General features: G+C 37.3%; 1 protein-coding gene across 1 annotated transcript in view; it reads left to right on the top strand.

Annotated features, from left to right (window-relative positions):
* The window catches only part of PDE10A (phosphodiesterase 10A), a 307,793-nt gene extending 284,105 nt beyond the window's left edge, over positions 1 to 23,688 (top strand). The window contains exons 18-22 of the mRNA XM_030556722.1: positions 2,420 to 2,592; positions 5,718 to 5,829; positions 9,600 to 9,680; positions 12,244 to 12,332; positions 17,821 to 23,688. Coding sequence (XP_030412582.1) covers positions 2,420 to 2,592; positions 5,718 to 5,829; positions 9,600 to 9,680; positions 12,244 to 12,332; positions 17,821 to 17,938 — 573 coding nt within the window. The 3' untranslated portion in view covers positions 17,939 to 23,688. The remainder of the gene's footprint in view (positions 1 to 2,419; positions 2,593 to 5,717; positions 5,830 to 9,599; positions 9,681 to 12,243; positions 12,333 to 17,820) is intronic.
* The last annotated feature ends 1,793 nt before the right edge of the window (positions 23,689 to 25,481 follow it).

The following is a 25,481-nucleotide window of genomic DNA, read 5'->3' as shown; positions in this document are numbered from 1 at the left end:
GTTTTAGCTGATCCTGGAAAGAATCAAATCTGATCATCAGGCATGCATTTCACATAGTGTTCAGCAACATAACTGGCATACCCAAAGTGGCAGCTTCCATTAGTACATAAGAAAGCAGCCAGTTCTTGTAGGTTAATACTGTGTGCAGAAACAGTTATAACCATCTGGTCATGTTAGTGTTCCTAATATTATAACTTCTGAGGTCCTAAAAGGTGCCTACTGCACACCTTGTGGTGTTATGCCACTGCATAACCTTAGTAATAGAATATGGAGCATATTAATGGTAATCATGCAGCAAGAGTAGGAAAAACAATAAATACCAAAAATCCGGACTAGGAGAACTCTGCTAAACACTGTCTGGCACTAGAGTGCTGACGATGGATTAAAATGAGTTTCTTGAAACATCCTTTACCACGACTTGGGACATTGTCAAAGGAACATTGAGACACAAATGGATTGTTTTTTCTTTTCATTATTCACAAAAATTGTTTGTCCAAGCAAAATGTAAAATAAAGCTCACATTCCTGGTGATGGGCAAAAACAAGCCTATTTTATTTGTACCAATACGAAATTGTTTTAGAACAACTTATCCTTAAGGATAATGCTTGACAAAAGGCAGGGAGACTTTTGGTTATGGTCTGCACAAGTGGCAATTAAATGTTGAAGCACATCTAAGTGTAATGTATTTTTAATGTTTTCTGTTTATATGCACCTTGATTTGGCTAGTTCATCCTTTTTCCTTCCTGCCCCCTCTGGGTTTTAGCAAGACCTTTAATTAATTGTTTCCAAAAGGAGAGAAACATTGGATAGTGCAGAGTTTTCTAACTATATGATGTAGCTTTCACTAGCAGCCACCATATGTGGATATTGTTCATTACATATGGTTTAATGATAGCAAAAATGGAAAGGGCATGAAGCATGGCATGTTGCCATAGTCTCCACGGTGTAAGACATTATTCTCTCTAGTTCATAAGTCAGCTCATTCTTAAACAAAGATGCCTTTCCCTAAATATACACACATGAAAGTACTATACCTAATTTCATTTCGAAAGAGGAAATTGCATCTGCTAATGACAATTAATTACATTTTATTTAGGGCACTTTAATCAAATTGCAATAACCTGATTACAGTAACTAGATATTTCTTTGCTGGTATTAAATATTATGCATACACTGTGCACTATTAAAACACTCCTGTTATCTTCAGGAAGAAATCTCAAGCCAGTTTGCCAGGCTAGTGGCATCTCAGCACTCTGGATCAGGCTAGGAATCCCAGGCTCCCAAGCCAGCTGTAAGTGGGAGTGCTTTGTAGAATTGCTGGGAAACGTTTTGTTAAAATGTATTTCTGCCGAGTAATTTCTTCTACCTTCAGAGAGCTTTCTCCATTTAGAAGGAGAAAAGAGTGTTTGAATAACAAACAAACCCCAAACAAGCAAACTTTGGCCTTGAGAAGTGGTGAGAACCATCAGCTCCAGGGCTGGAGGGGCACTCAGTACTTGATAGTAGGTACCCAGCACCTTCCAACATCAGGCCATATCTTTAGGGAAGGTTGCAGGGCTAGATCTTCAAAGTTAGATACATGTAAATATTTTAAGTGCCTAATTTGTGTTCAGTTCGGGTACTAAGGTGGGCAAATGCCCAGTTATCCACACATCTGACAATGTGAGAGCCCAAATCTTTGGTTTGAACTTGCACATGTGTTGTTTGTGTACATGTTAGACACATGCAGATATTTGTTCCTAATTTTTAAACTTTGTCCCACAATGTAAATTCATTTGTAAACTTTGGGGAAATGAAGAGTGCAAAAACCAATGGAGTGAAGATTTAAGATTCATAATAGAGATAATATGTTTGTTAACGACTGTGGATTGGGCTAATAACGGTAGAATGTACTACAGCAAAAAATAGGGATCTATGAACGGGGTACTATACTAGAGATGGTGTCTAATGCATGCATGTCTTTGAACCCTAAACACAGAGCAGCAATTCAGTCATAGCAACAGCTCCATGTTAACCTTTTAAAAAGAAAATATCAAAGCGCGTTTCATGCTGTTCATGTTTTCATTTATAAAATACAAAAATCCCTAGTGGGCTGTAAAACTTTTCTAAACTCATAAATAAATACAGGAATAAGAAGAACATAAGAATGGCCCTACTGGGTCAGACCAAAGGTCCATCTAGCCCAGTATCCTGTCTTCTGACAGTGGCCAATGCCAGTTGCCCCAGAGGTAATAAACAGAACAGGTAATCATCAAGTGATCCATCCCCTGTCGCTCATTGCTAGCTTCTGGCAAGCAGAGGCTAGGGACACCATTCCTGCCCTTCCTGGCTAATAGCCATTGATGGACCTATCCTCCATGAATCATTTCAAAATTAGAGCTTGTGCTTTTTATTGGTTTTATTTTTTATTTTTTCATAGCTGGAAGGGCACAATATCTTCTCCAAACTGAGCTCCAGCGAGTACGAGCAGGTCCTGGAGATCATCCGCAAAGCCATCATTGCCACAGACCTTGCCCTGTACTTCGGAAACAGAAAACAGCTGGAAGAACTGCATCAGACAGGAGCCTTAAACCTTAAAAACCAAGCACATAGGTAAAGCAGACAAGCAAACGTTCATAACTTGAAGAGGAACCTTGTTTCTGGAAATGACAATAAAGAGGAATTAAGATGAGACTTTTTACCATGCACACAATATCTTGTTCTTTACACCAGTAGTTCTCAAACTTTTGTTCTGGTGACCTCTTTCACGTAGGAAGCCTCTGAGTGTAACCCTCCCCCATTATAAACTAAACACCCTTTTTTATATATTTAACACCATTATAAATGCTGGAGGCAAGCGGAGCTTGGGGTGGAGACAGACAGCTCGCAACGCCCCCATGTAATAACCTCGTGACCCGCTGAGAGGTCCCAACCCCAAGTTTGAGAACCCCTGCTTTACATGGAGTAAGCTCTAAGACCAAATATATGCACAACATAGTATTCCAGATATAAAAAGGCAATTTAGAGTGTTCAGATACTTCATGTTTAAATCTATCACACTGACATTTCATAGCCTTCAAACTGTTCCTATTGAGGAGTTCATTAGTAACTCAGGCCCCAATTCTGCAAATCCTTAAACACGTGCTTAACTTTACACCTGGCTCATTGACTTCAAGGGGATTATGTATATTTGTGAAATTATGCACACGCATAAGTGTTTGCAGGATCAGAGCCTAAATTCCCAATCCGACTCTAGTTAAAATCAATCAACCTTTTAATGGTAATTACCTATTCATACAGTGAATATAAAATACTTTTAGCCCTAGGACCTGATTCTCCTCCCATGCCAGTGTAAATAATGAGTTGCTGCATTGACATCAGTAGAATTATACTGGTTGGAAATCCAGAGTTAGTGAGAGAAGATTTAGACCACAGAAACATCAGGTTTTATAATATACATTCACACTTGCATGCCTAAACAAAAACTAAGTGTTGTGACAGTGACAGTTGCACCAGGATTCACCTCATCTACCTAAATCCTTGAAAGCATGAAAATAAGAAATTAAGGGGAAAAGTCTCCAATCTCTTTTGCCACTTTCACATAACCTACCCCACACTCTATAAGACATTTATTCTACCTCCAGCACATACTGAAAAGCAGTACATACCCCAGCTTCATCCAGCTTGGTCTGTCATGCCAAATCTTGATGGTGATCTCATACTCTCTTATATCAACAGACTGATACATCTGACTGCCGCACAGTCCATTTACTCTGCTGCTTTAAGATTGCTGAGGTCACTATTAAGATTTTGCTTGACAGAGTGAGTTGGATGAAATTTATTACTTTTGCGTATGCAAAACACAGAGATTGTATGGGATGTTTTTTCATCCATGCCAAAATGAAAATCTGAGCACTACCACTACACTATATTAAAATATCCGGTATAGGGAAAATGGACTCTTGTGCCAAGTACTTCAGAATTTGGTCAGCTGAAAGCACAAAAGATCACAAGTACCTTTCAACATAACTAAACTCAGAAATATATACTCAAAGGAATTTTGCATTAACCTTTGAAATTTAAAACTTCTGGATAAAACAAAATAGGATAGATGCAGTTTTTTAATTATGTATTTTTAATCATGTATTGAGAGGATATAACAGAATGATCATTACTTGTCTACAATATGAGCATGCAGCATTTTTGTGAAATGTAAACTGGTGTTTAAATATTTTAGCCCCTACTTTCTCCTAGTATCTCAGATTCTAATCAGTTAACTCTCTCTGAATTGGTTTAGGGTAATTCAGGGTATTTAAATTATTCATCTTTTTGTGCTTTATAACATTTTAATTGTCATTAGCAATAATCATATTAAACATTTATGATATATATTTATCATAAATTCTCAATTCAAACGTGCAATTCCAATATATGTCCTTAATTACAAATACCTGTGAATTACCAAGGCCAAAATACCCATTTTAAAAAAAAAACCTCACATATAAACGCATTCCACTCCTCCAAACCAAAATAGCACAGTCTGACAAACTTTTCAAAACGATTGTGTGTGTGTGAGAGAGTTTCCTGTAGAAAATTTCACCATTTGACCAGTTTTCATTCCCTTGGTATGTCTTACACTGGGCAAAACTGGTACTTGAATGGAAAACACTCTGGAACAAGCTTCCTGACCATGTAAAGAATAAATATATTTCCACCTTGGCTATTTTGGAGGGTTTCTTATAGCACCCATCACTGTAGTATCTTGAAGCTCAGGGAAGGCAACAAGTTCCTCTTTCGCCATTGCTTCCCAAGCCTACTTTGAGAACAACAAAAGTGGATTATCCTCCTGATGGCAACCCTGAGAATGTCCCAAGAATGGAAAAGTCCTTCTTAGGGCTTGGAAATTTACCAGAATAGCAATTCTGAAATAATTATTACAAAATAGATATTTTGGTAAATTTCCAAGAGTAGACATGCCATTATGTAAATTAATAGAAAATAAGCTCTGGGCAAAACTTACTCATACTAGAGTGGGCACATATATTACTGCTTAAAAATGAGAATACCTGACCACTGATATCCTTGAACTACTTAATGTTTATATCTCTACATAAGTCTGAAAGATCTTCATTTTGCTCATATTTCCTACATGTTATATGTATGGCACTAAATCTACCTTTATAATAAAAATACAGGCTATTAGCACAAACAAAATTCTAATTTACTACTAACACATGTTCAAAACAGACTAGATACAATATGATATTTAAAATACAAAGGGACATTTTAGTATGGTACCAAATCAGATGATATAATTGCTTAAAAACTACACAAATACAACAGGTATAAATCGCGGAACATAATTTTTCTAAAAAGTGGATAATGTATGCTTTAAATCAATTGTAACATGATCTTCCTTGAAACACTACATTTTATTTACACTTGCTTGGGTCAGCCATTTGACTCAAATTTTTCACTTGGCTGCCCTTGAATAGAGCCTTTTTTCAATAATACAAGCTACTGAACTGAACAAAAGTGATATGGTACTAATATGATTCATGTGATGAATTATCAATGAGCTAATATCAAAGGGGGATGGTGGAGTTATGTGGGAGGTATTTTGTAGAATTTGTACTTTTTTTTGTTGGGCATATATATGACAGGACACACACAAAGGTTCAAAACACAATAATATAAAGCTTTATCTAAATAACAAATTTCATATTCTTGTATTCTAGGGATCGTATGATTGGTCTGATGATGACAGCTTGTGATCTATGTTCTGTAACAAAGTTATGGCCAGTTACCAGATTGACAACTAATGATATATATGCAGAGTTCTGGGCTGAGGTATGTATATGTCTCTCACATTTGTTCTACATATGGAAAATGTCCAGATAAATGAGAGAAAGGAACACAACAGTAGGTTGATCTAGAACAATTTTCAACAGATTACTTATTAGGTATGTCTTGAAATATATTCATTTATGCATGCAGATGTATTGTAAGCTCCCTGGAAAGCATTTGAACAGCTAAATTAGTATGGGGGTTTGTCATCAACTTGCAAGCAAGAAGTATATTGTTTTCCCAAAATAAAAGATTTATATTTAGAAGTCATGTCATCATAATTGAAAGTGATTTAATGGGTAACAAGACAAAAGAGAAGAAAATCTATGTGATTTTCAGGTCAGTAGTGGAAGTTCTCTGAAATAGACCTAGCTGTTTGTGATGGTAGCCTTGTAATAAGCCACAGAGCTCCTTTTACAAAGACGATGTAATGAGAATCTGTATATGGAACATAGTTGTACTTGTACAATTATGTCCTATGCTTAGATAAATGAGAACCCAAATACTGTTACGGGTAATTCAAAAAAAACAAGAAGGTAAAGGATGATTGATGAAGTGAATGTAAGGTGGTATTCAAAGAGTGTTGCATTGGATTTAGCTTTCTTTTGAAGAAAAGATTTTTAGAGCCTAAAGAGATTGATAATTTCCCTTTTAATAGCCAGGGGTTTAGATGAACAAAGATGAGAATATGGGCTACAAAACTAAAACCAGAACTATCCTACAATTCTTCAGTTTCAGAAGATCTGTTCTATATTCTGAACTGATCTTGCATGTGTAAATTGTAGGGCCTGATTCCTTTCTCTTATATACTAAGTGTGTGTCTGTTAACTTCAGTGGCATTACTCCTGATCTACAATGGTGAGAGGCGAGAATCAGGCCCGCAGAGTTGATGTTGCGTGGATTTTTCATAGATTTTGTTTGTTTCTTGACTACTTTCTTCTGGAATTCAAAATGTGAATGATTTGGTTATTGTTTTATTTTATCTCAGTGATTCCATAGCAAAATTGCTTTGCTTACAAGTATAAAGACATCTGTTGTAACTGCCAGAGCTGTAAACCTAACATGGAGCAGGAGAGTCAAGTTGGGTTATTTTCTTATCAGTAATAAAGGTGGGATTAAGGACAACATTTGACCTGCAGTGTGTTTGACTGGTGAGGATGTACGAGAAGGCAAAATTTTAACTTGACTCTCTAATCCCAGGATGTGTCTGAGAGAAACAGCTCTTTACTTGTAAATGGAGGATATTTTCTTTGGAAACTATTGACAATAAACACAGAGCCCTGCAATAATAATTTACTGGATCACTTTTCAGAAAAAGATCATCTGAGGGGGTGTCAGGTGGCGGAAGATGCATTTATTCCGGTGTCTCACCTGTCCTAGCAGACAGCACAGGCGGGTGCACCATCAGGAACATAAAAGGGTCTGAAGGTTCCTCTGAAGCAGAGGAAGCTCGGGGCAGGTACAGACGTATCCGGCAGGGGAAACTCTAAGAACAGCCAAACTCAGTAGAAAATTTTGACTGCATTCCACCATATGTTTTGTTGTTACTTAAGTTAGCAATAATGGTAAACTCCAGTAATGGGGTAAGTTTGGACAACATATAGTTGTTGTCTGTACAGTTCTCAGAGCTGAGTGGAAAAGCCCATTGCTTACAATCTGCATATGAAATTAATAGCTACTTTCAATATATTGAATACAAGTGACTAATAATACCAGTATGTTTAAAACGTTCTTCACTTTGTGTGTTTGTTAAATAGGACCATATATCTATATATAGGTATCAGTTGAACACAATGTTTTATTGATATATTTACAATTTTTAAGCAAGTTCGAAGCCTACCAGTGCCATGATCATTATAATATAAAATTAATAGAATTGCAGTTTGTATTTCTTACATATACCAAATACTTCTATGTCTGTGTTCTATATTTTCAGATTTTTTGTTGAAAAGCATAAAAAATAAAGTAAAAATTGCTTTTATATTAACATTACTCACTTTCTGAATTAGTCCTGGAGGTTAAAGTGAAATTTGAGATGCATTAAAACACAAATCCCTATATGTGTTGAGTAACCGCTATACTCTGGAAGCAGTTTATTGGAGTATGTTTAGCAATGTACAATAGAACCCTGTTTATCCAAGCCTCCGTTATCCAGCTTTCTGTATTATTCAAACCGCCAGCTACCTGGGGCTAGGGTGGTCAGCACATTCAAAAATCAGCCACAAGGAGGGGGAGGTTGTACTCATTGAATAACTGACACTGATACTTTCCGTAAAATTTAGTTAATATTTGTTTTTATTTTTTTTTCACAAAATGTAAAAACTAAAGATTATCTGTAAAAACACATATTCTGCATTTTTCTGTGGCAAATGGATTTCTAGGATCCCTGCAAATCAATAATTCTCTCTAGCTCCTTTATACCTGCATATATTATCTAGTTATTTGGACTCTGCTGATTCAACTTGTTCGTCTCACATCATGCTGATTTCAATTACTGTTCTGGTTCATAGAAATGGCTAGAAAGGCTGGACTGGACTGAACTGCCCGAACAAGATATACAAACAGACAAAAACATGTAAACAAAGATCCATACACATGCATATATGAGTTAAACACTGACCATATTTGCCAGAAGTGCACATGTGGAAACCTCACTTATAACCAGATTTGCACATACATCTGCCATTAGAGAGCAGTATATACTGTAAGATGCGTGCTCTTACAGTGTGCAGAACTGTACCTGCTTTTCAAATTATTTGCCTTTTATGAATACAGTAGAGGTCTGAAACAAGTACAGATTATATCAGCAACTTCATGAGGTAGTTTCTAGAATATTTATTACTCAGTTTTGCAATATGAAAGTCACAATTGGTTTTCTACTATTCCTGGATGTTCAAATAATAGCGGAGGCCAAAACTAATGTTATTTCGTCTATACGTTTCTTAGATCACACTTCTGCAGTGTTCTAAACATGCTGTTCTGTTTTAAGACCACTGGGCAACTTTACAGCATTATGCTGATGCTCAGCAGGGTGCACTGGCTTCTCTTTAGTTCCCAGATAGAATTTAAGGTGATGGTTTTGCCCTGTAAAAGGTGTGGCTCCCATTTACCTGAAATTCTGCCTCTTTCACCATGTAATACTGCAGCATTTGTGATGAGCACGAGCATGTGGCTGGCACCACCTGTTTTTAAAAGAGATGGCTGATTGGCAAGATACTTTCTGCAAAGTGCCCAATACTGAGAAACTTACTCCTCACCTTTGGTCCAAAATTGCCTGGATCAACTGACCTTCAGGACATGCTGCAAGATTCACCTCTTAGGCTTTTCCTGAATGAGTTAGTTGAGGGATGTGGGATAACTTGTCAAAGCAGGTCATTATTTTATGCATTTTGAGAGAAATGGGGTTGATTGTGGGGAGGACAGGTAAATCTTTATTTTGGTCTGTTATTTTTACTCTGTACAAGTGCTTCAGCTTTGGATAGGCCCATCTAAAACAAAGTTAAATACACAAAAATATATCACGATCATGCTTAGTTTCTAGGAGTTATAGCTTATATTACCATTTGAGTGTATCATGCTCATGAAAAGAGTCTTTGTTGTACAGTTTTGTGAGATTATATCTTCAATTGTTCCCATATGGTATGTTGAATTCTAAATACTTAGATTAAAAATAACATAAACCAGAAAAACCTTTTGATTTAAAAAATCTTGATTTTTCTTCTGAATGTCCTTAGTTATTCAGGAAGTACACGACTTTTTTTCTCTCTCTCTAGGGGGATGAAATGAAGAAGATAGGTATTCAACCTATACCTATGATGGACAGAGACAAGAAGGATGAGGTCCCTCAAGGCCAAGTATGGGCTGTCTAAAATTAAATGTTTTATAATGGCTGCAAGATACACACAAGTAAAACATGATAAGGGATATGATACTGGCCTGTAGCAAGGCATGTGATAATTTTTTGACCTGTGAGTTGTGTCATGCCAAATTCCACACTTTACAAACAAACTCATAGCTGATTTTAAAATTGCAATTGGAAACATCCTCCTCAGAGACATTGTTGGAACAGGAGCATGCTATTTCATGCTGTCCTGAAATATAGTGTGTTGCAGCTCTGTTTTCTCTAGACCTTAGCTCTTTTTAACCAACTGCTAGAAGAGGGCAGATTCAAAGCTCTCACTCAGAAGACTTCCACTCCCACCTAGAAGAGTATGATTTTTGAGGTCCATTGAACGGATGCATGATTACCACGATTATGCATTGAGCAGAAAGCGCTGTTGATAAGCAGCCATAGTAATGAAGGGAGGGAAGAAAGAGCTACCCACACATTTCGGATTAAGGGCAGCCTTTCTCAGAAATCGGATTTTTAGGTAGGAAAATAAAATATAATTTTTCTTATGCAGTAAAACTGAAAGAGTTGTTTTAAATTTTATTCTCTGAAAGTTAAAAGCCTTGTTTGTGAAAGCTAGTGATGGTTTTAACATGTTGGTTATTAATAAATGGAAAAGTATTGGGTAAAATTTTCAAAAATGCCTAAATTTCATTTTAAAAAGAGACTTGGGCTCTGAGGAGCCTGTGTCTAAGTGAAGGTCAATGAGACTTAAGTGCCCAAGTCAGCTTGGTGCTTTTGAAAATTTTCCTGCGATCTTTTACATATTCATGTACTTGTAAAACAGAATTAAAGAGGAACTATATGAAATTCTTTAATTTAGCCACAGTCTGTCCTTAAAATGCAGATGTATGGTTGAGAGGATGAGAACTGGCATGTTAGTTTGGAGAATCCATGACCTTTTTAAAATAAAAAAATATAAAATTTAAAACTCCTGGTCAGAAATGGAAATTATCTCTAGGAATTGTCATGGATTAACTGGTTTTATTCATTTTTTTCACCCTAGCTCTTTTTGACCCTCTCAGAGTTTGTCCAGTTTGTTGTGTATTTTTTAAATGAAAGTGGTTTTATTTGCATGGCCCAAAACCATATTTTATTTTATTTTTAAATACTGTGGTTTCAGTGATAGGATTCTATAATGTAATTCCCAGATGTGTTTACTTTTGGCAAAACCTCTCTCTTTTGCCATGGTATTAATACTGGTAGGTTAAGCAGATATCTCCTTTAGAATTTGTGACAGGTCTGTAGCAGTGTGTCAGTTCTTAAAGTAAAATAAAAATTAATTACAAACCTCTTTAAAAAACCCCATGGAGTGCATATAAAACATACAGTTTAAAATAATGAGCTCTTTTATGACGTTTAAACCTTCCTCCTGTTGCTGCAGCCCTGCCCCCTTACCAACTGCAGCCTCTCTGTCAGTCATATCATATATTCTGTAGTCTAGATTGTAAGAATCTGAGGACAAGGACTGTATCTCCCATCTGTTGTAAAGCACCAAACACACCTATTTACACTCCAGTCCCACTGCAGAGAGAGCCTCTGCATCTGTGGAGGTAGAGTCAGGATTTTCTTTTTAATATGTGGATAAGGTCTAATATGTCAATAGCTAAAAGGGGGTTTAGATATCAGACCCTGTGATAATGGTACAGTATGCTATTTCACTAAAATGCATTTAAAGCTATATATCAGAAGGAAAGACTGGTAGCCCACGCTGTGGATCTTCCTGCACTAGACTGGCTAACGTTTGGTCTTCTATTAAAGCTTTGGGGATTTTTATTTTTTTTTAAGTGAGAGGCAGCAGGAGAGGATAAAATTTAAATGTGTAGTGTAACCAAACACTACTCCCTTGAAATCAGCGAAATTACAGCAGGGCCATTTTCAGAAAATGTCCTGCTGTTAACACCAGTGGTAGCAACATTAGGAGCCCTAGATGGGGTAGTGGAACCTTTAACAATGTGTTGACTAGACCTGATCTGAGCAGTATTATGAGACACAGCATTAAAAATGTCAGTTGAACCATCTTCTGAGGGGCCCCACAGTTAGAGCTAAACCAGTATTTAGAAACACGAGACATTTTTAGAAAACTTTCCCACTATACAATATCCTTAGAACATTCAGGGAATCCAAGGATGAATCAGAATTCCAGAGGACATAAGGCAAATCCAGAATCTGACCCTCTTTTGGAAACACTGCAGTATTTTCCTCTTTGAAAAGCTTTTCCACATAATGACACTTTGAACATGGACAGTCCTATCTACCCACTGCCTCCAACCCCCACAATGAACAAATCAAGCTAGCAACAAAATCCAAACAAAAACCTGCCTCAAGCAGTTTGTTCTACCCCCAAAAGGGAGAATTTCCTGCTACTGAGTTCACTTTGACTGGTGCTCAGAGGCTATGGTGATGGGCAGCAGTATAGAACAGTAAGATAGACTGTAAGAAAGTAAATAGACTAGTTTGGGGCTCTTTTGCAGTTCACTATGTCATAATTTGGCTCCTGACAATATTTTTTCCACTGTTTTTCACAGATTGGATTCTACAATGCTGTAGCCATCCCATGTTACACTACACTCACACAGATCTTTCCTCCTGCTGGGCCACTACTCCGGGCATGCAGGTGAGTAGCAGTGCAGGTTTTTGCACAGCATATATCTTGGCAGGGTGAGAGCATGCCCCACTACATATCTCTGTCTAAAAATATATGCCTCTACATTGCAAAGATTTCATATAGACAAACATAAATGTTCTTCTCTTAGCAAGTGCATCCAACACCTGGAGGCAGGGACTATTGGGTAGGTTCAGCCAACACAGGTTTATGAATGCAGCTATTAAAATTTATTTAATGTCAAAACTAGCTGTAGACAAGCAGGTCCACTGGTAATGTGCCCCCAGTTAGCTGCCTCCATCTAGCCCAGTACAACTCAACTTCCCTCTGTCTGCTTCATGCTCATAATTACTGGGAATTAAAATACCTTATTCTTCTGTGCTTTTACTGTCACCTCATCTCTCTCCTGTTCCTTTTCTGCTGATTGTGTTCCTGTATTCTAGTTGAACTGACATGTTTCTCTCTCCTATGTGGCAAATTAGAGTACTCTCTTCGTTCTTCAGATCTTTAAACCACTAGCATTTTCTCTTCTGGGTACAGTGGCAATGTAAAGTAAACAGAAGGAAATCCCCTCTCTCTATCTGTCCATCCATTTATCTATCTAAAATATATAGTTGAGGTCCAGAAGTGTGTGTGTTTGTGTATACTCTGAAGCCTGGAATGGCTGAATCAGTGTGAAGTCATGGAAACAGCTACAAGCTTGGCTGAAGGCTCTTTTGATTCAGAATATCACCAGGTTCAGTCATCAGGAAACAGCTACAAGCTTGGCTGAAGGCTTTTTGATTCAGAATATCACCAGTTCAGTCATCGTGGAGACATGGTGTTATCATCCAATTTTCAAGTTCTCAGCCACTTGACTTTACAGATTGTATCCTCGACAGCAGGGTATGTATCTATGCCATGCCAACAGTCCTAGACTAATGTGATTTCAGAGGTAAGTCGTCAAATCACTACTCTGCTCTACAGCTAATTTGCATACAGTAGTTCCATTGGTTATATGACAAGAATACTCAGATGGTGGCATACTTAGCCCAACTGTCACACCTGACTGACTAGTTCAAGACATGGCACTTTCACCTAGCACCAGCAAGACAGTCTCTAGCCCATACTACTTCCACCATGCCAACGGTAAGAGGGAACTAAACATCATAATGAATGGCCAGAGGCTGAAGCATGAAGCTTACCCAGTTTACTTAGGCATGACCCTTGACCGAACAGTGACATACAAAAGCCACCTGAGCAAAATGCAAGCGAAGATCAAGACACACAACAATCTTCTCAGCAAACTGGCAGATCTTCATGGGAGCAGATGCTCCAACCCTAAGGACCTCAGCCCTTGCCATTTCGTACTCAATAGCAGAGTTTCTGTGTGCCAGTATGGAGTCGAACAGGGAACACGACAACTTGTTGACATGCAAATAACTCAGCATTACACATTATCACAGGAACTGTTTGACTGACTCATCTCCTATGGATTCCAATTCTGAGCCACATTGCTCCCCCTTACATCAGGAGGGAGATTGCAGCTGGCAAGCTACTTGATAAGGTACATGTCAACCCAGACTTGCCCTGTTCAGTGCCCTTTTTAGCCCACTAGCTACCATGTTTCAAAACACCACTGTGGTCAAGGCTGCCATGCCAAGACATGACAGCAGAATCCCGGTGGCAGGAAGACTGGTGCTTATCACCTACCACAAATCGGTTCCTCATCACAGACCCTACTGCTCTCCCGCCTAGCTTCAACCTGCCACGTCATCAGTGGGTCCGTCTTAGTCGATCCTGGACTGGTCAAGGCCTCTATGCAGACAGCCAGCACCACTAGGATCTTCGAGACAATCCATGCTGCAGCTGTGGTGCAGATCAAACAATGATATACATTATTGAGGAGTGCCTGCTAACTAAATTCAGTGATGGGCTCCGAGAGCTCCACTTGGCCATGTTGCTTGGCTCAGCGAATATGCAAATGCTAAATAAAATAAATACTATCACTTCTGGACCTCATTGTGATGGAGCCTTTTCTGACTCTTTCCCACCCATGCATGTGCATACCTTTTCCCTCTGCATTCTCTCCTTTTCTGCATATCAGATATAAGCCCATCAATTGCCTAAATGTAATTGTGGTGACAGGACTTGTTCCTGCCTACTTCAGATGTTCCTATCTGCTTTAACATGTTTTTTGTTATTACACTGAGTTTCCCTCAGTGGAACCTTATGTCTCTCATTCCCTTCAGTGTTGGAGGCTCCAGACTCTCTTTCTAATGCTAGAAACAAAAGGCCGAAGCTAAACCCCAAGAATTTCAGCAAAAAATTAGTTCACTTGAAGTTCCCTAAAAACTACTGTAAACATTCTTAATTTTACTGGACTGTGAATCAGTCAGCTGTCTTGTAAAGCTAGCTTGTGCAGTCTTGCAACCTAGCTAATTGCTAGATTTGTAATTCCTGTGAGGGATAGATTACTAAATAGTCATCCAGTAATATCAACAGCTGAAAGCTAGATGTTGGCTGTCTGTTTCACGTGGCCTAAAGACAAATTGTGTATTCTGTAGCAGAGCTGGTTCCCATCACAATTTTTCTCAATTATACTGTCTTTTTTTTAAACTTATTCAACTTCCTAAAAATGTTTTACATTTATGAAAACTCCAGATGAATTTCTTCATGAAATATTTCCCATTAGCTGGATGTCTTCAAAATCAGAAATCTACTTCTGCTCAGAAATATGTACTTAAATATTTTCATTATGAAATAGGTGGGAAAGAAGTCATCTTAGATGCCACATGATTAATGGATTAACCTCAGGACTGGAAGCCAGGAACTCCTTAATCACCTGACTGGCCTTAATTATGTTTTGCACTTATTTTACAAATATTTACATAAGCCTCACAATACTTGTGTGAAGTAGTTGAGCATTATCATCACCATTTTAGAGGTATGGAAATTGAAGATTAGAGAGGTAAATAAGATGCATAAGGTTACACAGCATATTACTGTCAGGACTTTTAGCACAAGGCAAGTTTCGAAAAAAATTGTTTTGGGTTGACCCAAAACTTTTCAAAATTTTAGGCTTATAAAAAAGGATTTTTTTAAATGTCTTTCCATTTGAACAAAGTCAAACAAAACCTTTATGTTGGATTGAACCAGAACATTTATTTTGATTTGAAAGAAAAATTTTGTTTTGATTCTGAGCATTTTTTAAAAAATTAAAATATTTAATAACATTGAAGGAAGTTTCAGACCAAAGTCATTTTGAACAGAGAAATAGAAACATTTCATTTTGAAAATGTCAAAATGAAACATTTAGGGTTTTGGGATTCTCTTATCCAACTGAAACAATTTGACGAATTCAGCACAAATTCACAAAACATTTCAGTGTCACTCAATCTACATTTTTTGCTGAAAAAAAATTTTGGCTGAAAAATATCACAAACTTCTAGTCAGGATCAGGATTCCAGTTAAACCCCAACCTTCTTGATTTCTGGCCAGATTCCCAAAACTTTAGACAAGCAAAACTTCCCTACTCTAAACATGTTGTTAAAATAAGTTTTCTAAAATATCTATTAATTTTGGGAGTCTCACTTTTTGGACACTCAAATAGAAATGCTTAAGGCTTGATGTTCAGAAGTGCCAAACACCCACAGCTTTACTTGCCTTCAGTGGGAGTTACAGGTGCTCTGTGCTTCTGAAGGTCAGGCACAGAGTCTTTTAGAATAAATATGAGCGTCTTTCAAAGAATGTGTTTCTTCTGGACCAGCATATGGTGTGTGAATTAACAGTAATCAGACTGCTTAGTACTGATTGCACTGGTGTTCGTACCCCAGTAATCATGCTTCGCTATTAGGAATCCAAGATTCAGTATTTTTATTTCTAAAATCCCTTGTAACTACAGTCAAACTTTAGTTATCCAGACACCAGGTAAGCTAAACTCTTGGCTTATCTCAAGGTCCAGTACATTTCCTATGGTTTGACTAAAGTTGTGTAGAACTGCTAATATTCAGGTGAGCAGAATTAATGATCACCACAAGATTGAAATGGCTCCTGATAAACTGAAATCTTACAATGTAAGAGTTTTGCCTAACCTCCTATTCATCAGCAGCTCTTTGATTTCAGAACATAGCAGCTCTGCACAACCAAAGCCACCTCAGTAGATATCCTAAATTCAGCAAGACTAGAGCTACACTGAGCCAGCCAGTTCGGGCTGTCTATCGGGGGGAGCCAGACAAGGGGCTTTGAACTCAACCCTGAATATGTATTTCCAATCACTGGCCATTCTCTGTTTATCAAAACTCTGTTAATGAGGGTCTGGGTTTCCCGAGGCCCTTTGGGAGTATTTCTATACAGCAACTAGACACCCGTGGGGACCCATGCCAGAAACTCAGGCTCCATGGATGTCTAGTTGCTGTGTAGACATACCCTCAGATAACTAGGGTGTGCTATGGCCCTTTTAGTGAGAGGCAATGGCTTCATCACAGTGAAGAGATGCATTCAATACTGCTTCAGTTGCTGACTAAATACATTTTGATATCACCCTCTTACCCAATATTAGTTTCTGGAATGCGGTGTTTAAGATGCTATGTCCTTGAATTCTTTGGAATGCAGACAAATGCTGCAAAGTAATAGCAACACAAGCAGCCAGGACATCCTGTCAGCATCAAAGGTTTTACCTTTGAGAGACAGTGGGCCTTTGTTCCAAGCACTTCAGAACCAGAGCTTTGCTGGTGAGCAGAAAGGCATATGAATCATACCAGGTGTACCTTTTAAAAATACACCATCATTCATCTTGTTGGAATAAGATATTACCTAAGAATCTGAAAGGTTAATTTATATGATATTTTGCTCCACATTTCTATTTTAATAAATCTGTTCTGAACAATAAGTTTACTTTCTTACTGAATTTGTGCAGTGTTGTATTTGTATGGTGTCACTTCCATTATTGTTTTGGAAATGGAATACACATAGTGCTTACGAAAGCAGCCAAATCTGAGATAATATGAGTTGCCATGGCTTCTGGAGAGGCAAATGGCATGGCAAAAATGCTGAATTCTGTGGCATCCTGGAAAAACGACAGATTAGGTTGCCACAGAGTCCATGATGCCCTGAGTGATATGGGACAGGTCACATCTCTCAAGAGCTATTGTTTCAGTTTCTCTGCAGCCTTGAGCAGGCATCACTGCATTAAGTCATGCTTTCAAAGACATCTCAGCAATCATGAGGATTAGACTCCTTAGCACAATTCTTTAGCAAGGGGTGAATTCTGTGGCAAATTGGCAGCTGTTGAATTGCAGAACAAACAGGATCCTGGCAATAGCCAGCATATACTTCCCCTATTTAGGTTAAAATATGGAGTTGACAGAAAGAAATAAGATGAAATAATACAGTAGTAAGAAAAATGTTATTATCAATCAGTGTTATGTACGCCATAAAGCTACTTCAGTTGGTATAATATAGCAGAAATTTATTATGAACAAAATATTAAATTATTTTATTGTTCTTTTTGCATCTCCAGGGAAAATCTCAAACAATGGGAAAAATTGACGCAAGGAGAGGAAACTTCATTATGGATTCCATCTCAACCACATGATCCCCAGACCTCGGATTCACTTCCTGTGAAGATTGATGACTAAACGGCCGTAACAAATTGGTTTAACTCTAAGGCATCTCTCCTTTTTTTTTTTTTTTTGTTTGGTTTGGTTTGGTTTGGGTTTTTTCTTTTTTGGAAAGGAAAAAGAAAACCTACAAATGCTGAGAAGCAGATCTGCCTGTGGAGGTAATACCTACAGAGTTACCTCAGTTAGGCGACTGTCTGCCAGTCTCCTATCTAACTTCAGTGACACAACATAAATCAGAGAGAGACTGACATCTCGGTTGCTTCAGGATCGGCTATCAAAGCAAACTTATGAGGTGAATATAAAAGACTGACCTTTTCTCATGGGCTGCATTGCTGAGGCCTTAATTCAAAACTGAAGGGGAAAAATATTAGGGAGTACTTTTAAAATTGTATCTTTCTAGTAAGGGTTTCAGTGGTACTTTTATTATATTGTACTGTGGCTGGATTTAACACCAGTGTCACTTGGGGAGTTCTTGGCTATAAATAGAACATTTTACACATTGCTATTGTGAACGTTTATGTGTGATCTACTTGTAATCAGTTTGAAATTTAGCAGAAAACCTCTGGGGCTGTAACTTTTCCTGAAGTTACAGTACTTGAATTATCTTGCTGCAGGTAGAAGGATAATCAACTTTTAGGTTCAAGGCTCGAAAAACTCTATTGGTTATCACAGAGCAACTGTTTTATTTCTCAAGTTAAATGTTGAAAGCACTGGTTGTGATGTTTAGTTCTTTGTAATTATGTGAAATGCTAGAGAGCTCATCCATTCATACACTGGAAGTACTAGATATTTATCTCCAGTAAGGAAAGATGCAGGCATAATTTCAGGCTGGACCTTTTTATCAACATTGACTAAAATGACAGGCTAAAGTTTGAATGTAGTAGCAGAGATCTGCCTGCCTAGCTAGCTGTATGTCAAGTGGTCATGCTAATGTTTTTCGTGGTGAGTCATATTTTAGAAAATATTAGAGAGACATGTTTAACATACAATAATTTCTGCTGGAAATAGGAGCCTTGTCAGCAAAGTCAGGTATACAAGGCATAAATGCAGTACCTTCACAATGAGAGGAAAATATTTTCCTTTGACTAGTTTTTATGTTGGTCACCAGTACTGTATGTTTTCTACTACCAAAAAAAAAGGGAAACCATTTACCTTTTTTATGTTTTGCTTTTTTTCTAATTCAGCAAATATTTCCAAGTTTAGAGCTACCTAACTAAGCAGAAAAACAGCTGATTCAGAAAACTGAAACTGGAAGAAATTCTGTGCTGATGTAGGGCTTGGATCCTGCAAACTATTATGCACATGCTTAACATTAAGCGCATGTATAACTGTTTGACGTTTGGGACACTATGCTCAGTGCAACCCTTTTGATTGTAATGTAGTTGCAAAGGGTGTAATTCAATATACAAAATTTGACCCTGAATCTTTCTTTTTAAAAATCAAATAAAATTTCAGCATAGATATAGTACATCTTTTCTGTACCCCAGTTGTTAGCAACACTGCATTTGTTTAGTCTGCACTGCCTAGCCTACATTATATTATACAACTCTTCTTACCTGCTTGCAGATAGGCAAGTCTTAAAGTGGTTTAGTGGCAACACTACAGTGTAGTGTAAAAACAAGTAGTACAGTCAGCAGTTTAAAGGCAATAGGTAGTATCTGTTTTCCCATTCTGCTTGTTTACTGAACTGTATTGATCTAATAAGTATGCATCTTATATTTTTATTATCATTTAAATGTTTGGGTCCCTGAAGAGGTTTGCCTTCTGTTCTGGTCGAGCACAAACCAGTTTGTTTGTATGCGTATACATTATGTGATCTATAATCACGTAATTTATACATAAGGCTTTGCAGTACATAAAATACCATGTAGGGTTAGATTTGGGATATCTTGATCAAATCTTTTTATATGAAGTTCAGATTTGAATCATACAGGGGACCAAGGATGTCTAGCAGCATCCATGCAAGCACTTAGTTTGCTTTGCCAATACTAAATGATTTTATTCTCTGCATAGTCACCAGTGAATTTTTTTGAAATGAAAAAAAATTATAAGGATGCAATTTTATCAAACTGAACAAACAAGGTCAGCATAAGTGGTGCCCTCTACTTTATTCCTTATCAGTTCTGGTTTAAATAATGCAATTCATACGCAGCCTGTGTTACTACAAGCAAAGAATTTGGGACTTGACCCAGAGTTACTGATTTATGTGGAAACTTCACAGATCTGTGGTGGCCTCAGATACAGTCTGTCAGTTATATCTGTGAGATACCCAAAACAACTCATTGAAAATCTCTTCCATGGCTCAAGCATGTCTGTTATTCCCATCCCCTTCTCCCTCTATTTGCTGATCTTGTCAGTGTTGCAAAATATTCCTTGTCACATGCTATATTCATTTCACAGAAAGTTGGTCTGATTTCCAGTCTGTAAAATCTAAATTAGCTAGATCATGAGTCGTCACTGAAAATGCTTGGCAGTATCATATAGGTGCTTTATATATTTCCCTAACAAATTAAGCAAAGTTCCGATAAATATTTCTATTAATGTGATGAGACAACCATATTGGTACTTGACATTTTGAGTAACCTGAACCACTTTAAACAGTTTGTTATAGTTAAATTTCCATTAGAGTTAATACAGTTCCCCCTGCCCACCCCTTTCTTCTCCTCTGGAGTAAGACAGGGGAAAGGAGTAAAACCATACGGATACAGTCTCCGTTGTTGCCTAAAATATAGGTTGACAATAGTTTTAGTGGGCAATTTTTTTTAAGTTGCATCAATTTGTCCTATAGACTAATTTAGTGAGTACAGTTTTAGGCATCCAGGTGTTTGACAGAAGTAAACCCAAATCAGTATCCCAGAACCGAAAACCTTAACCTAAGTAGTAGTTTGAGTCTGCATTTGAATATCATGACTCATGGTCCATGTTGAATATTTGGTTGTCCAAAAATTTATATTTGCACTGGCAAATAGAACAACTAAACATCTGAGACAACCATTTTTGTGGTCAAATGTCAGCTGAGATTTTGTCCCTTTAAAAATGTAGCCACACAAAATGAATAAGAACTTTTTAACAATTGGCAGACATTTTTTCTAGAAGTCTTATAAAATGTATAGTTTTTATTTCCAAAAAAGACTTTAATAAAAAAGTTTTAATTACCTTTTCCCTTCTAAACAAAACAATAGAAAAAAGGGACTACCAGTATTTTATATTTGAGCATTCTTTTGAGTAGGTAAGAGAAACATGAATTTGAGAAAGATGCATATTCAGCCGTAGCTCCTGCTGATGCATCTTGAAACAATACCAGGAACATAATGAATGAGGAAAATGTATCCAACCTGTGAAAAGTGGATGGCACAGGCTGATATCAGCCATTTTAGCTCTCACTTAATATACTATGTATTCTATAAAAGCTTTGCTGGAAACTCCATTACTGCAGTAATCAAGAATTTTTGTAAGATAGTGCAATATTCTACTGTAATGGTTCAGCACATTGCAGCTACATTATTATAAATTGTAGCACTGCAGAAGCAATACATTAGAATAATGTACTGGGTTTTTTTTAAATAGAAGAACGTTTTCAAATATGTTAATTAGATCCTTGGAGGCATGCAGTGTGGCACTTATATTTTCATATGACACGCAGTACAGAGTACTTAGGTGTGTTTTAAATAATCAGCATGGATTGCAAATTTAGAAGTAGAAATATTTGTACTAGCTAGTCAGTCTCTTGCTGTTACTGTGTTCAGGCCACTTAATGTTAAAATTGTAAGGGCAACATATAGCATTATTTATTTAAAAGAAATACCTAAGTCCGTTACCTGTTCAAACAATTGCAACCTTCCTGAAGAAATGCATTTGCCTAAAACACTGTGACATAGTTGCCATTCTGTGAAATGGTGCAGTAAATTGTTCATCATAAGGAGGGTAAGTGACTTCCTACACTCTTCTATAAGGATACTCATATTCAAATTTTAGGTTATGTATCCCAATCTAGCAAAGGCACATTACAAAGATCTTTTGTCTGCTTGCTGACCAAAAACTGTGCTTGATTGTAATTTGGGTGTATGCTCTGTCAAAAACTGAAAAAGTTAGTAACGAACTGGCTTGCAGGGTAGATCAAACTGGTTTGTAGAGTAGATCCATGTGTATTCAAAATTCAGAGGGGGCAGTTCTGTGAAGAAAGAACTTCAAGATAACAGCATTCAACTTTGTGACATCTAGTAAGCTGAAAAATTTATTTTATGTATATGACACACACAAACTATCTTCTTTGTAAAAAGAAATGCAAGTGCAATAATTTAAAGAGGTCTTACCTTTGCATTTATAAATTATAAATACTGTACATGGTGTGTATTTTTTCATGTATTCATTTGCAGTCTTTGTATTTAAAAAAACAAAACCTAAACCTTTACTATTATGTTTGTACAATAGAGCAGTAATCATTTATTATGATATAGTTAAATTGTAAATAAATTAACAAAACCAAACAGCCAGTACATATGCATATATGGGTGTCCTGTTGTGAAACCTGTTTCTGCTTTAATTGCTGGTTTTAGCACAGCAAGACAACTTTTGTGGATATATAATTATACATATAAATATATGTATGATACATAAAATGTATTTAGAAATGTTCATAATTTTAATGGATATATATATCCATACACTTTGATGTGAATATTACTGAATACAGAGTTTTTAAATATTTTCTATGTTCATTTTTTGGTGTTATTGTGAGTGAGGGAGAGGAATGGGGACTTCTTGTGGACCTGTGTGTGTGTTTGTTGATATCCTACAAGTAAAATATAAGGAAAAATGAGAACAAAAGGCAATGGAATCCATGAAAAAGATCAACATTTGATTTTCTGTACATGTGACAACTTATCAGTTGAGGTGAATTTTTCCAAACATCTGCTGTTGCAGGTATTTCCTATAACAAAACATGTCTTACTGTATATTAAATACTCAAATTACAATCAGCTTCTCAGATGATGTAAATTGCCAGAACTACATTGACTTCTATGCTGAGGATCTGGGCTAGCCTTTTTAGTTCACAATTACATTTAATTGAATAGATTTACAATCCATCTGTTTCCAGCATCTTGGAACTACATATATGTTGCTGGAAAAGATTTGTGGCCCCTTTTGTCTAGGCACAGTGATAAGGAGGAAAGAGGGCAAACAATTAGTATTGTTAGAATCGTTTCTTTACATGAGTTTCCTTCAGAACTCTTATGCTCCAAACCCTGTTTTTCATGACCCACCCAGATACAGCTGACTTTGAGATAAAAGGTTTGTTCCTAGGAAGAGCAAGGTGTGCTAAGACAAACCTCACAGTAGAAATGGCTAGACAAAAATTACAGATTTTAAAAAGAGACAATATGAATGCACCTTATTACAGTACTTATAATTCTGCCACTCCTCCTTTTATTAGGGTTTATATAACAGTAGCACTCAGACGTTCCAGACGGGGATTCTGCTTGATGCTATACAAACAAATCCTTGCTCCAAAGAGCCTTCTGTTGGGTTAGCATGTGATCATGTGAGGTAGTATTGGCAATTGTAGAAAATAACATGGATGAGTTAATTTCAATACAACAGGTGATTTTATATATGCTTCTGTCAAAACAAGAGCTTTATCCGTAGCTGCCATTAAAAATCAACATTCGCCCATAGTAATTGAGATTTTTTTGTTGTTTGTGCAGGGAAATGTGTTATTTCGGGTATAGAATGGTGGGTAGCTATGGGGAAACGTTGACTTTTTAATGGTGATCACTATAATAAAAATACTTCTAAAGATACCATGGTGACTGGACTCTTACTTTTACGTATCAAAGTTCCAGCATGAATGGCAGGAACTCTCATCTGTCTCAATGGTTTTTGACTCTTCAAGACATTAATAGGTGCCTCAATGCCCTCCTGAACAGTTGTCAAAATACTACCCACTATACACAGGGCACTCACTAGTGATCAGTGGAGAACTGGCTGGTGAGATGCTGTTGGTTCCCTCTGTTTTCAGCTCCTGCCTTGCATTAGATGACTAATACAAATACATACATTATCTCCTTATGTTACTTTTCCAAGTAAGCAATTGCTGTAGTTGCCACAAAAATTTTATGTGATTGACAGTGTGTGGAGGGGGAAGAGAGATCCATGATGTCATGAATCAAGGGGAGATGATCTATGAAACAATGTCTATTATGATTTGGGTCCACACACTTAAAAAGCATGAAAATCTCAACTGTGTAATGTTCCCCTTCAGTTCCTTTTTTTTTTTTTTTACTGGCTTTGTCAAAAGAGCTACTTGTTGGAATTGCCACCATAGAGGCTGGATCCAGTTCTGCAGACCTCAGTTCCACTTGGACAGTGCTTTGTATCCTTTTTTCAATGCCCTGTTCCCAGTAGATTCCTTGGAGAACTGATCTCTTTCTTACCCTTCAACTTCATAACCGACTAGAACTTTGAAATTGGTGTTGATAGGGAATTTCAGTTCTCTGTCAGCTATGGTGTGTCAATATGGCATGTGGGACTCTTCAAAGCCTAGCACATCAACAGCTTCAGCTCTTCTGAGGGGAGGAGCATTGTCTTTCTCACCAATGCAGTTAGTTTTGATGCTGTGCTGGAGCTGAGTGCCTTCAGAGTTATTTCAGAGGCTATTTGTCTTTTCCCACCTTCACTTAAGGAATTCAGAAACAAACTTCAAAACACCCTAGGGAAACAAATCCCTTCACTTTTCCATCTAGACTCAGCTTCTTTTATCTAACTGGATTGTTTCAACCTCTAATACATTGTCTGTGCTGAGATTTGACTGTGTGTAGGACAAAGGTTTTTTTCATCCTAGTTTGGCATTTTCCCCCATCCCAACATGTTTGCACAAGGACAGTGTTCCTGCAAATTCTTTATTAAGCTGGTCCTTTCCACCAACTTTTATATTGTTGGTAAGAACTAGTATTCTGGACCAATTCATGACTATTTGATCCAGCTTCTCAAATTGGTGGCAATAGAGCACGTCCTTTGCTCTCTTCATATTTTCCTTCTTGCAATGCAGGCAATGTAGTTGCTCTTACATTGCAGAGAATTTTGCATGCCAGTAGCTGTTTGCTACCCAGTCAGTAATATTTTCTCCAACTCTTTTACCTCCTGTTTGATGAAAGGTGTTTCTCAAGACTTAAAAAATGCCTCTGAATGTTTCTTGCCCACTTATAAATTAAAGAATGTACTGCTTTGTGGATACGTCCTTTGAACATTTTAGTTTCCAAGGCCCTGATCCAAAGCCCATTGAAGCTACTGGAGGATCATTTCATTACCTATAATGAACTTGGGATCAGGCTCTAATATAGGTATCCAGGTCAATATGCTGGATGAAATCTTGGTGCCATTGAAGTCTGTGACAAAATTACCAGTGACTTCAGTGGAGCCAGGATTTCCCTCGGAATCTTTGGAGAGCTTCTCTGAAGATATCACTTGACTGTTCACCCACACCTGCATTCCCCTCAGCGTTGGGAAGTTGAAGCTTTTTCAGCAACTTTCTGCTCATTTTGTCATAGAAAAGTTTATA

This window comes from Gopherus evgoodei, chromosome 3, assembly GCF_007399415.2.
Source record: "Gopherus evgoodei ecotype Sinaloan lineage chromosome 3, rGopEvg1_v1.p, whole genome shotgun sequence".
Classification (NCBI taxonomy): domain Eukaryota; kingdom Metazoa; phylum Chordata; order Testudines; family Testudinidae; genus Gopherus; species Gopherus evgoodei.
The sequence above is the reverse complement of the archived record's forward strand: the minus strand, read 5'-3'. Positions and strand labels throughout refer to the sequence as shown.